Source organism: Haemaphysalis longicornis, unplaced genomic scaffold (genome assembly GCF_048455015.1).
Source record: "Haemaphysalis longicornis isolate Haplotype H1 unplaced genomic scaffold, Haemaphysalis longicornis Haplotype H1 scaffold_7, whole genome shotgun sequence".
Lineage (NCBI taxonomy): Eukaryota > Metazoa > Arthropoda > Arachnida > Ixodida > Ixodidae > Haemaphysalis > Haemaphysalis longicornis.
Genome location: NW_027526422.1, coordinates 4769677 through 4783764, shown reverse-complemented (window position 1 = coordinate 4783764; position 14088 = coordinate 4769677). Strand labels below are relative to the sequence as shown.

Genomic DNA, 14088 nt, shown 5'->3' with positions numbered 1-14088 from the left:
TGGTACACACACAAATTATGAGTATAGTTTCATGCAATCTTGTTGAACTTGACTTCAGCGTTTCTGGACTCAAGGAAGCAAACTCCTCTCCAATATATAACCACTTACGGCCGGTTTCATGCTGCTTCCTAGATTGACAATTTCTCTCCGAGTGCCGGAACCCCAGTTCGTTTAGCTGGAACCCCAGCCACTCAACGCACTCGGCCGCGCCGAAAGGTTTCGGCTTCCTTTATGTGTAGACCCCCTTTCTTATCTCACAGAGCGCGGCTTGCAGCCCGTATACGGTCACCGCGGGGTGTTTGCCTGCTGCCCAGCCAGGTATCGCAAACGCGATGACGCGGCCTGTTTTATTCGACAAATTCCTCCTGGGTGACGTACTGTAAAACTCTCCTCTGCGAGGCCCACGGCGTGTTCGCTCGAGTGGCGGGCAGATAGGTTGCAGTTTGACAAGAGAGAGCCGCTCACGGCTTGGCACACGCTGCACCATATGCGGTCAGCGGAACGCCTTGCTCGCGATAGACTCGACACCACTGACACGAGGCATCTTTATCGGCATACGTTCGTTGACTGGGCACGTCCAGATTTCGCGGGGACAAAGGCTACAGCACGACCGGGAACGGGCGCGAGCGTTTCCTGGGAGCGTACACTGGCCGAGGAAGCGTCCATACTCTCGAACTCCAGGAACGGCGCACTGACCCGGACTTCGCATCGTCTTTAGCAATAGGTGAGCGCGTGATGATAGAAGCGTGGTTGCATGTATATAAAGCAGCTGCAACAGCTAATCATCAGTGGAAAAAATGTTCCCAGCAGCTTTCTAAGGACAACGTGTAAAAATAATTCTGCATCCTACTCTTAATACGAAACGTACAAAAAAACAGCTCTAAAGACGGAATAGCTTCGATTCATGTATCCACGTTTATACTCCTCTCAGATGCACTGCGTCGAATTGGTGACACTTCGGAGAGTTGGTAATTTTGACAATTAATGATATGCACAGCAGCACCCGCCCCAGTGGCTCAGTGGCGAAGGCGTATCGCTGCTAGGACCAATTGGACGCGGGTTCGATAACGGCCGCGAGGGCCGTTTTTCTAATAAAAACGAAGGCCGAAAACTTCCGTGGGTCCCGATTTCGGTGCCCGATAAAGATCCCCAGGTGATCAATCAACTGCAGTCTCACACTACGGTGCGCCTCATAGACCACCCTCAGCGAGTAGGTCCCCTAAAATCTGAATTTCTCTCTGTTGCGATCACTGCCCTTCTTTTTATTTATTTTTCTTCCGGTTTCGACTCTCTTTAATCTCTCCCCTTCGGCGTATGCTGAGGTGTCGGCTGGACACCGGGCAATAACAGACCTCTATCTTCTTGTTATGAACTCAACAGCCACTTCTTCTTCTTCTTTGTTTGCAGCTTATTGAAAAGTAAGCATACAGTTAAACCTGGATGTAACGAACCTCGATATAACGAATTCCTGGATTTAACGGAGTTTTCCATTCCCCATTGCCATCCCCATTTGCCACCTCTACGTAACGAAGGCGTTGCGGCGGTTAACATTGATATAACGAATTGGTTGCGCTAATGAGCCGTTGCTCTTTGCACCTTTTGTAAAAAAAAAATCGGCTGGAGAAATGCACTAATTTAGCGAACTGCGCCCACACCGCAAACTACAGTGCGTTTCAAATGAGAATGCGGAGTCGGTCAGGTGCCAGGGCTGCCTGTCGGCGTGTAGTCGCCCTTCTCCACTACCATCTGTGGTGTTAGTTCGTCGTTGATGAGTTATGCGTGCCAGAAAACGAAAAGCTTTACCTTTTCAAGACAAGCTCGCAATTTAAAACGCTGTCTCCGCCAGCAAGAAAGAAAAACGTCACCGCCGGTACAGTATCCCAACAACAATCTCGAGCGCGGAAAAAAGCATCAAGTTCACGAAAAGGCGCCCTTTCCACGCAGGTTTGGTCCTTGAAACGGGTTAGGGCACTGAAAAGTGTCAAAAGGCAAAAGTTATGCTTAATCTACGCTTATGAATACGGGGGTGTGTGACCTTGCCTCTTTGCAGTGCCGTGTACTTTCTAAGTTCGTGGAAAAGCGGCAGGCGCAAATCGCGGTTTTTCCCTGTGAAATAAATCCTTTAAGGGCGAGTTCATCATCACTGATGTCTAGCATTTCGGTTTCGTTTCCGCTTCATTCACCCGAGCCTTAACTCGAAAACTGCATGTAACGAAAACCTGCATGTAACGAAAACTTAGGAATTTTGGTCAATTTCGTTATATCCAGGCTTAACTTTATGAGGACGCTCCAAAGTGAAAACTGTCGGGGTACCTCCTAACACGTCGTCGAAGAGTAAAGAAAGTATAAAATGCAGCCACTAATGTGGTGGCACTACACAACGTTAATACAATGCATAAGTACGCAGTTGTGAAATACACAAAAAGAACGAAGAACAGTTTGTGAGTGTTCAAGTACAAGAACAAGTCCCTAAGCTGTTTAAGAATAGGTATAAAAAGTTGAACAATGTTTTCGTTAGCTTGGGTGTAAGTTAGTACTCAAACATTAGGGACAACGACAACTTCAATAAACACTTCCGTGTGTAATGAGGCGTATATAATGTTTTTTATGAGGGCAGCGGCTCATAAAATCTATAAAACAAGAGCAAAAAAAACTTGCCAACTCCCAAATTTAACGTAGTTTTTAGAGGCATATTAGCGCGAAACGGTTTAGATATAAACAATAAAATAGGTGAAAAAGTTCGCCGTGTAAATTTCGCTCCTGCCTTCATTATTTATAACTTTCTGGCGCCCACACCCCACCATGCTGCTTTTCTAAAGACCACGGCATCGGTCGGACTTATTTCCACTTGTCGGCTAGTAAGCATCCGCTTGGCAGCGCAACAACCTTACAGATGGCGACATATTTCATACGTGACTTGTGCTATTGCCATACGATGTAATTCCCTGTTTTTAAGAACTCATGCACGTGTGCTTGCTTTGCTCCTATACGTCCTTCTTGATTTCCCAAGGATAAAAGCACCATGGCGTTTCAGGTCGGTATAGAAACAGTATATATATATATATATAGTTTTTGTGCTCTGTCATCTTTTTCTACTTGAGTTCAGGCGCAACACGGAGAAACATTGTAGAGCCAACTGCCGGAAGTCAGCGATGTTTGTTTTACAGGAAGTCGGATGCCAACGCCATCGCATGGACTATGTGAACGTCGCCCACGTGTGTTGAATGAGTACAGCCCAGGCGCTCGCTGCAGCTGTGTGTAGGCCGTCATGGGAAGGTAAACAAGTGCGCGGGAAAGCCTCGAAGATTGGAAGTTATCGTGTCCTGCGAATGTGAGTTTCCACCATCATTGCGGCTCCGTGTGGGGCAACCTCCTGTGGGTGGCGGGAACCATATTTGGAGTGCCTCTTGGGACGTGCTGCCCTTCGGCACCTACATCCCTCGTCCGCCTCCTCCGGCATCTTTCTGGATATTAGAGAGCGTAGCGGCTACGTTTCGGTGGCGGGAGGCCAGAATCGCCGTGTCCGCACGCGCATGCGCAATTGGGTCCCAGTATACCCGCCGCCTCTAACGCCGAGAACAGTAGCCGCTATGCTAGAACTCTATTGTCTGAGTGCGTGATCATTCTCCCACCGCGCTCCTTCTCACTCCACCCCCCGCTTCAGTCCTCGTCTTCACAGTGCTGAGTCGTATATTCATAACATTTAAATTGCAGGGAACTACGTACGCAACCCGAGCAAGTTAGATTTATTGCACCTGCATATCCTAATCCCAGTTCAGTCTTTTTAGAGAGTGGCGACGTGCCTGTACCTAATGGTTGACCTCTTTTATCTTCCTTTTTTTTTGGGGGGGGGGGGGGGGAGGACAATGTATTAAATAATCTAATCGCGATACTTTCAAAGGTCTCCTTTATTAAGTATGCGAATTGGGAAAATTGCAAAATCCTACCGGGCAACTTTGGCCTCTGTGCACAACTAGATAGATAGCGACGATGGCTGTCATATTTGGGCGTTAATAGTAAAAATGCCACATCTAACTGTGAATAGCTGAATTATGTTAGGTGTAATAGCGGCCGTGGTATAATAAAACTAAGTTTTCCCTGCGCGAGAATTTTATTTTAAAATGTTCGCAGTGGGTATGGAAGCATGACTGCTAAATTTGCCGGCGTATCTGCGCGGAACTCCACTCCTTGTAGGACCAAATTTTATTTCACGACGGGTTCATCGTGCCCACGATCTAAAAGAGGAAATATGAGAATTTTTCACTTGCGTGAAGACGGACACATACACATAACCTCTGTAGAATTGATTCAAAGTAATTTGCATTAATCTGTTTCGGGATAGTTTCGATAAGTTACAGCCGTTCTCTGTAACCATAATCCACCCGTAGACGGCCTCGTATTGAATTGAAGTGAATTCTGTAACATTTTTCAACTTCACTTTTTCCAGCTGCGTAGCATTTTACACTAGCTCTGGAGAGACTCGGGCTCGTCTTCGTCGAGACGCGAGCCGACACACGCACGCAGTTTCGGTCAGAGGCTGGCGCGAGACATCGTCGCTGTAAAAACACTCAGTGAACGAACTCCTCGCTGAGCCAGTCCAGATGCACGCTTAACTTGGGAATCAAAACCTGTTATTCTTTTTTGTATTTTGTTGTTGTTTCATTCTGCTTTGATTAGTCATTGTATGTTGTATTAAATGGACAGGCAACCGATTTTTGCGGGGTGCGTGTCCTCCAGCTCATATGAAAGCCAGCGTTTTATGTACTGGGGCAGCCACAAGTCCTTCTGAACAAACAGGTGGAAATAACTTTAATTTTGCACTAAAATTTCTGATGTCTGAAAGTTGCACGGCTTGTAGGGTGTAAACGCGACTCTATACCTTACGTGTCCAAGCAACTGCGTCGATTTCAAAGCGTGATTCAGAAACCGCATGAAGGAATAGGAAATGTTTCTCATTATTGTCGTCTTAGCCGGGGACAAGTTTTTGAATACCTCTTTTAACCTCACGTGCGGTGCTGCCGCACGGCTCGCTGACACGGTTGCCGGCATTCCCTTTGGCGGGACGGGCACGGCTGGTTACACCTAAAAACGCAGCTGAAAGTTGGGCGAGTTGGTAATACATCTTGGGAAAAAGCGCGAAAAACGACTACACGTAGAAAAGAACACAGGCCGAGCGCGCCGTCCTGTGTTCTTTTCTACGTGTAGTCGTTTTTCGCGCTTTTTCCCAAGATCTAAAAATTCTGATTTAAAAAGTTCTAGGGCGCTATCAGCAACACCGTTTCGGGTTAAGGTGTTTTAAGTGATGCCTTTTCATTCCAAATAAAGAAAACACGCTTGATAAAAATCGCTTGTCTGTCCCTTTAAGTGCATTACGATGTTCTGCTACAAACTCACAAACAATGTAACGATAGCAATGTAGTTAAAATATTTTATTCACACTCCAATATTATACACTTGAGGCATAATCTTACATTCGCTACCTTTGCTTATACTACTGCGTACTCCAGCGTTCACACCGTCACTGAGAACGAACTGATTATGGGAAGTAAATTTAACTCGGTGGGACCATAGATTCGTATTAGCGGCTAATCGCCGCATACTTTGTTGCGGGATCGTTTTGATAAAAGAAGAGTTACAGCCGTTCTCTGTAACCGCTCCCCTCCCGTGAATTGCCATGTATTGACAGCACACGGGACTTCTGCAATGCTTACAACTTCATTGTGAGCTAACTAATAATGAGAAATAAATTAAACTCTGGCTTATGATAGATAATCTAAGCGGTAAATTATAATATATTTCCTACTGGGAAAGTTTCGCTAAAACAGCAGTTACAGCGGTCTTCTTCAACACCTCTCCCGTGGATTGCTATGAATTGGTAGCAGGCAAAACTTATGTTGCGCGTACAACTTCCCAAGGAACTAATTATAAAACTCTGAGTAATAATAGAGTCCTCTTGGGGCCCAATTTTTAGATAACTGTTTTGGGAAAGTTCTCATTCAAAAATCAAAGCCAGCTTGCACAACGGTGCAAGCCTGATGTCACAGCAGAGCTATGTTCGTTTCACTATAAGCTAAACTCGACGAGTGCCATTTAAGTCAATGAGAACCATTTACCCTGTCTGCTCGTCAGCAGAAGACTAAATCAAACGCCAAGTAAAGAATATAAGTGCTTTATTTCTACAGTGCCCACTTCAGTCTTCGTATACTTGACCGTCCGCTGCCACATCCTTGCAATTCGAACAATGGCTCGCCAGGAAGCCCTCAGCATCTTTCCCATCTCGCGCATTCTTTACATTGTTCGCGTGCTCCCATAGCCTCTCGTTGACGCATCTCCCAGTTTGGCCAACGTACACTTTTCCGTACGTTAAGCGTTAAGGGAATTTGGTAGACTACCCCTTCTGCACATTCAACAAAAGGTCGCCGATGTTTTGTCGCCGCAGTCACTTTGCTGGGTTGCCTCCGGGTCAGTCATTTCGCAGAGCTTGGAAAGCTTGTGAGGGGCAGAGAAGAAAACACCCACGTCATACCTCTGGGCCACTTTTTCCAGATTATGCGAAATCGTGTGTACACAGGGTATCACTGCTACCCTCTCTCTGCCTACGCTCCGCACGGGCAATGCATGTTTGCGGCTTGGCGCGAATTTTTGCCAGAGGGCTCTGTGCGACCGACGCCAGGAGGTGCTGAGGGTATCCGGCACTGAGCAGTCTTTGGGCTTGTTGGATGAACGCATCCATGAGACAGCGTGGGCAAGATTTGCCAAGAGCGTTCTTGCAGCACATCAAGGCTATAACTCGTTTAACGAGCTTTGAGTGCGCTGAGTTGAAAAGCAGAAGCGGTTTGTTGGCTTTGGGATCATAGCTCCAACAGATACCAACATCTTTGAACTGAAACCGTGTGTCTAAAAATTTAATTTGGCCATCAACGCACGAACTCCCAGTCAATGGCCAAATTACATTTGGCCATTGAAGGAGGATCCGGATGCGTGCATCCGGAGGACTGAAGTGCTCAGTGTTCTAGAGGCAATAACATTTTCACGAATCTATAGCGATGGATATCGGGTTGACTGATAATCCAGATTACTATAAGACACCTAACCTCAATAATTAACACGTAATTAACAAATACTAGTTTTTTGATCCCCTAAATAGCAATTGAAACTCGTTTTATAGCGTGATTGTTTGTCGTTTGGCCCGTGATCATCTGTCACAAGAAAAAAAACAATTTCATCTCCGAAAGCCAATTCTTAAGATTGATTGATTGTAAGGTTTGAACGCGCCGACGCAACACAGCCGATGAGGCGCACCGTAGTGGAAGGCTCCGGATTGATTTTGGCCACCTGGGGATCTTCAACGTGCGCCGAAATCTCGTACGCACAGGAGTTTTTTTTTTCCGCCTCCATCAGGAAAGCGACCGCCGCAGCCGGGAATCGAACCCGCGACCTCGGGCTGAGCAGCGCAACGCCTTAGCCACTGAGACACCGCGGCGGGTCCTACTCTTAAGACTACTCTGGGGCTTCCCTGAAACACCCCGTATGTGCTTATATGTAATGTGCTGCACAAAAAAAAAGGGAGGGGGGTGATTTATTTCAGATAAATTCTTGCAGCTCTCGTTTTTTGGTATACGCAATTTGGGATTCCCTCATTTAAATGCCGCCTCTCAGAAGCACTTTCTCTGCTAGACGGGCGTGCATGGCGACAATATTTAGTGTGCAGTTCATCTTTTATAGGACGCCAAGCCAATACCGTCGCACTGTAAAAGCTAGAATGCGCAGATAAGATAACAGCAGTTAGCGTCTCAACAAGGCGCAGTTAAGACGGAAACAGTTAACACTTCAAATACAGCCAAAAAAAGTGTTGTGTTCCATCTTGTTCGTGGCTTCTTCCTTTTCATTGCACACCCTGTTTCATTTGCCGTGTCCACATCGAGGCAACGTCGCCCCTCATACTACTCCTCTAAAAGTCCGCGGCGTCAATGAGCTTATTAAAACTTGCCGAACAGAAAACACCCGCTTTTATAGGGCAATAACCTTACGGATTCTGACGAATTTCAGACCACGTTGGTAGAACTGCCGTATGATCCGATTTTCCTGTTTCTAAGAACGCACATGCGCTGGCTGGCTCTCGTACGTCCTTTGCGGGGTATAAACTCAGGTCGCGCACAGCTTAGAGCACACTGTTTGAAGATTCTGGACGGGATGTAACTTTGTTCTATGTCAGCTGGTAGGTAGAGCACTAAACAAAGTTTTTGTTCTTTATCTTCTTTTTCTGACACAACATGGGATAACACTGTAAAGCCAGCTGCCGGAAGTCAGCGGTCTTTGTTTTCGCAGGAAGTCGAATGCCAATGCCATTGGACTGCTCAAGGGAAACGCGTGTGGGTATATCCGAGGTGCCCGTTGCAGCTGCGCCGATTCCGTTGTGGGGCACAAACAAGTGAACCCGGAGCGCTCAAGGCTGGAGACCATCGTGTTCTGCGCGGGTGAGTTTGCACCGCACCATCCGTAGGTGCTGCTCCGTTGGGGGCTGCTGGGAACCACAACACAGCAAAGCTGCATTGGTCTCGGTTTCCCCGTTTTCTTCCCCAGAGATAGTGTTTGTGTTGCCTTCTTGAAGGACTCCTGGAGTGGCGTCTGTACACGAGCACGTTGAAGAACTTCCGCAGCGACGTTTCGGTTGATGTCTTTCCCGTCTAAGCACATGCTAGTCCCTGGTCGTTCTTTTAGTACGTGCAAGGGGGGGTCGTGCCCGTGCATCCATGGCTTCACTTTTTCACGCGCTCACTGATGAAATGCCCGATTTGATGGAGGGAGATTTCAACGCGGATGTCTACCGGCCCGATGCCATTTCACTGCTGTCATCCGTGGTCGAGCGGTTCGGGCAGGTGTGTTACACAGACAGTGAGATGTCTACGGCGCTTGGGGAACCTGCGCAGAGCTGACGCCATGTATTAAAACCACAGTCCTTGCAAGCCTCATTCAGCTCATTGGCTAGGAAGTATTCCCAATCGCAAATTTCAAACAAACGAGTTTTGTTTCGTCCACTGCTTAAACTGCGCACAGCTCCGCTTGTCATCGTTCTTCACGGAGTGAAAGGGCACCGAATTTTCTTGGAGCGCGACCGCGACGGCGCTTGCTTTCGCCGCCCAGATTCCGCGCTCGCCTTCCCCGATGTCCTTGTTGACTTTGTGTTAGTAAGCGGTCCCCGCATCGTCCATCCCCTCACCTCTTTAATCTGCGTCTTCGCAGTGCTCAGTCGGATGTACGCGATAATAAAAATGTACGTCAATATGCAACGTGACCAAGTTATATTTACTGATATACATAATTCATCTGCACCTGCGCTTAAAAAGATTGCTAATTTCGATTCCAATGTTTTAGAAAGGGGCTACGTGCCTCCCCATCATGGTTGACCGTCTTCCTTTTTCTTTTTTGGGGGGAGGGGGGAGGAGAGGAAGATAATCCGTTCATGTAGTACTGTAATGGGGGATATTTAGAAAGCTCTTTCTTGTACAGCGAAGCTGTTCACCTTTAAGAATGAGACACGTGAGCGTAGAAACTACGCGACTCGCGCGCGACTGGTTGTTGGGGCGGTATGGCAGGAAAGCGCGAGACACATGACGCCATGTTCGACGGGTCGGGGAGGAATTTCGTCGTAGCTATGGTCGAACTCTTCGGAACAGCTGGCCGAACTCTTTTCAGGTTTTCAGTGACCCCTGCACATTCTTCTTCAAAGAAAACTTGACAGTACGAACAGTCCTCTCCATAGCTCGGCAAAACTGCGTGTCACTCACTCACACTCACTCAAAAAAATATATTTATACTGAAGCACTCACTCGCACTCACGCTCGCCACTCCGCCCTCACCACTCGCTCTCACTCACACTCACGCTCGCCCTTCCGCTCTCACTATCGCACTCACTCGCACTCACGCTCTCCACTCGTCCCCACCACTCGTACTCACTCGCACTCACGCTCGCCCCTCCGCCCTCACCACTCGCACTCACTCGTGCTCACGCTCACCACTCGTCCCCACCACTCACACTCACTCGCACTCACGCTCGCAGCTCCGCTCTCACTACTCGCACTCACTCGTGCTCACACTCGGCGCTCGTCCCCAACACTCACACTCACTCGCGCTCACTCTCACCACTCCACCCACACCACTCGCACTCACTCGCGCTCACGCTCACCCCTCGTCCCCACCACTCACACTCACTCGCGCTCAAGCTCACTATTCGTCGTCACCACTCGTACTCACTCGCGTTTACGCTCAACACTCCGCCCTCACCACTCGCACTCACTCGCGCTCACCACTCCGCCCTCACCACTCGCACTCACTCGCGTTCACGCTCACCATTCGGTGTCACCACTCGCACTCACTAACGCTCACGCTCACGACTCGCATTTCCTATTTACACTCCCTCGCAATCGAACTCACCCCTCGCAATGGCCACTCACACTCACTCGTACTCACCACTCGCTTCCTCCACTCACGCACTCGCCACTCCCATCGCCCGCTTACGCTCACTCACGCTCACTCACAACCGCCACTAATTCACATTACAACTCGCTTTGTTCCTTTGCAGAACGGGAATTTAATTTTAACTTCGCTTTGTTTGTAAACCAGATGAATCGTTCCATTTTGTGGAGACCTTAAATGTGGCCATATTGACACCGACACCACAGTGATGTCATTTCATGAAGCGAAAAGGAAATTCGGTGTTTTAAGAGCTTCACATTGGCTATGGGGCGTGCCCCATAACAATCGCTAACTCCGAAAAACTTGATTCAACTGACAAAAAATCAAACCGTTCTCTTAAGGGAATTAAAACTCGAAGCTTTCTCCCGTGCAAACTGAGTCAAAGCCTCAGTTTAAAATCCAAACGGATTCAACAGTGTCGAAATGGCGCAATAGGATAGACGTCGGCTTCATATCGCGGGGGACCCAAGCGCGATTCGCACCATGGGAAAGGTTTTTTTCTTGAGGCGCTTCATGTGCCTTCGCTTATCATCATCATTGCTTTGTGAAACCCACTATAAAGTTCGCTTTCCTGCGGTGCTTTTTACTCAGACGCCGACGTCACCAGTGAGGAATGGAAAGCTTCATTTCAAAAATGGCGAAGCTTGCATTAGGTCGTGAAAGGCTTGAACCACATCGCGCTGGGTGATTTCTTTCTATGAAAGCATTGATTGGCCCACTAACACGCATTGCATTAGGTTCGAAATTATTTATTTGCATGTTGCCAGAATGCAATCCGGGATTTGTTTTCGAGATGTGCGATTTATGACTCTTCGGAGTACCCAAAGGTAGTCGTGCGTACTAGGATTAGGTCTGAAGCCGGTTAGCGATGGATGAAACCAACCAGTGCGCTCGAGATGGAACTGATGTCGGTTGTTAATTAATCGGTCGATGACCTTGCACATGATAGGAGTTAGTGAAATAGGTCGCAGATTTTCAGGTTTTCGCGGGCGTCTTTACTAGGCTTCGTGATGGGATGAATGATGGTCATCTTCAAGTGCTCGTGGACTTGTCCCGTTTCCCATGATTCGTTGACAACACTCAGAAGGGCTTCATGGCCGTGCGTTGGCAGATTGCGGACATCTTGCCAAGTGATTTTATCATGGCCTGGAGCGGATCTAGATTTGCCTTGAGCGATGGCAACGTGAAGTTCTCCCAGGGTAAAAGGAGTGTTGAGTTCGTCTAGAGGGTGTGGTATGTCTATGTCGGGAAGAGATTTTAGTGCCGTTTTATCCTTCGTAGCATGCGGAAAGAGAGTCTTGATAATAGTTTCTTCTACGTCATAATAGTCAGACTGCAGTCTCATTTGTCAATGATAGGAAGCTTTGCTTTACCGCAAAGGGTGCGAAAGATGCCCCATTATAAGTGAAAAAGGCCTCTCCCTCTTGCCGGAGCCGATGGCAAAGATTTCGCCAGTTTTCACTTTGTAATGTCTTTTGGTAATCGTTGATTTTCTTGTATAGTCGTTTCAGTTTAATGAGGTCAGGGTGACGTTTGCCACGTTCTTGATACTACCTGGTGGGACATTGAGCCGTTCGGAGCAACCTATGCATATGGATATCTGGGTTGTCAACCTCAACAGTGCCGATGACTAATTCGGCAGGAGATGTACGAGCATAGGAGACGTTAAGTATAAACACATTAAAGAAGTCAGCACGAGTGAATGCAACCTTGCCTTTGATAGCTTTCCATGCTCTCGCTTGGAACGCGTGGCCGAACTATGTACACTTCGGGGAACAAAGTAGGGCAGTAAGCGGGATGCGTATTGACCGTCTTGACATTGCTTTTGGCGTAACTCGCGAAGTGCTGTGAATGCATATTCTTGTGCCGCCTTTTGGTATCCATTCGGTGCCGTGAACCGTGAATGGCGCTAAAAAAAGGTTACTGCTGATAAAACAATAGTGGTGGAAGCGGTAATACCTTGTGTTATGGAACTACTTCGACGGCATGCGCTATCGCAGCGCGTGATGTGTATGAACACTGAAAGCAAACGTTTTAGTTTTACGGGCCTTCGTGTCTGCGCTCCGCATAAACGGTAATCGTACTCATAAGTTTACTCCTTCCACTGACAAAAAATGTCATGACTTTTTTTATTTCCTTGACTTTTCTTACTGCTAAAATCATTTCTTGCGACGCTTATTCTCCCACGGCTGCCCGAGCGAGAAACCTGCACAGAACGATGGCATGCTGCCTTTCGCGATTGTGGCTGCCCTTCGCGCAGCAGTAGCGGCGCTGCCACTAATTCTTTCCTGCAGCCTTTTGATCATTTCAGACCCTGCAACTTGCAATTATAACTATGTTTCTTAAAAAACTTCCGCAAGACAACGTCGAACCGCACGCAGCGCGTGTGTTTTTACGTGTGCTGAACGTCCGGTCGCGACATCCACGACCCAGAGTTTCTAAGCGGCGGCGAGAGGCGGCGCTGGAGTCGCGCGCAAACTGGAGGGAGCGGAGGGAGCGGCTGGAGGGAGTCGCGCGCAAAATGGAGGGAGCGGCTTTGGAGTATCCTGGAGGACGAGGGAGTTGGGGCGGAATTCATTAGCTTACTCAGGGAGCTATACCGGGAGAACCAAGTGCAAATAGTGTGGGAGGGGGTAACATACAATAGGCCTGTATACACCTACAAGGGTCTGAAACAAGGATGTCCTCTCTCTCCGCTGCTGTTCATGATCTACATGACGGGGTTAGAAAGGAAGCTAGAAGTCAGCACGATGGGGTTCGACTTATCCTACATGAAAAAAGGGCAGGTGGTGGAACAACGGGTTCCGGGACTAATGTATGCAGACGACATATTGTTGATGGCGGACAACCGGATAAGTATGCAGGGCTTGATGGATATATGCGGTGAAGAAGCGACGCACCTAGGGCTATCCTTTAGCAGAGAAAAATCGGGGATCATGGTCTTTAATGACGGCAAGGAGCACAAAACAGTATCAGTGCAGCAAGTAGAAATACCATTGGTGAAAGAGTATAAATATTTAGGAGTATGGCTGAACAACAGCGAAGATTACACGCAGGCGCATGAGGCTCACCTTAAGACGAAAGGAAGACGGAACGCAGCTATAATGAAGCATAGAGCCCTCTGGGGATACAGCAAATACGAGGTGGTAAGGGGAGTCTGGAAAGGGGTCATGGTACCAGGATTAACTTTCGCTGATTCGGTTCTGTGCATGAAGTCAGAGACCCAAGCGGGCCTGGAAGTAAATCAGAGGGCGGTAGGCAGATTGGCCCTAGGGGCCCACAGTAAAACTACAAATGAAGCGGTACAAGGGGATATGGGCTGGTACGCCTTTCGAGGCGAGGGAGGCGCAGAGCAAGATAAAGTTTGAGGAGCGACTTCGTGACATGGAGGACGAAAAATGGGCCGCGAGGGTGTTTAAGTACCTGTATTTGAGGAGCGTGGACACGCGGTGGAGACGGAGGACCAGGCAGCTGACCAAGCGGTACAGAAAGTCGGTAGGGGACAGCGGGGTTTACACAACAGTTAAAAAGCAGGTAAAGGCAGCAGAGACGACGAAGTGGGCAGAGAGAATGGAAGCGAAAAAAACCCTGGAGACTTATAGGGCAGAGAAA

General features: G+C 48.1%; 1 protein-coding gene across 2 annotated transcripts in view; it reads left to right on the top strand.

The window, feature by feature from the left end:
• The first annotated feature begins 437 nt into the window (after window positions 1-437).
• The window catches only part of LOC144144349 (uncharacterized), a 74412-nt gene continuing 60761 nt past the window's right edge, over window positions 438-14088 (top strand). Inside the window, exons 1-3 of one of the 2 annotated variants that reach the window (XM_077675766.1) lie at window positions 438-724; window positions 3168-3276; window positions 8329-8477. In XM_077675766.1, coding sequence (XP_077531892.1) covers window positions 3269-3276; window positions 8329-8477 — 157 coding nt within the window. In that variant the 5' untranslated portion in view covers window positions 438-724; window positions 3168-3268. Of the gene's footprint in view, window positions 725-3167; window positions 3332-8328; window positions 8478-14088 lie in introns of both variants that reach the window. The other variant, XM_077675764.1, reaches the window with a different exon arrangement.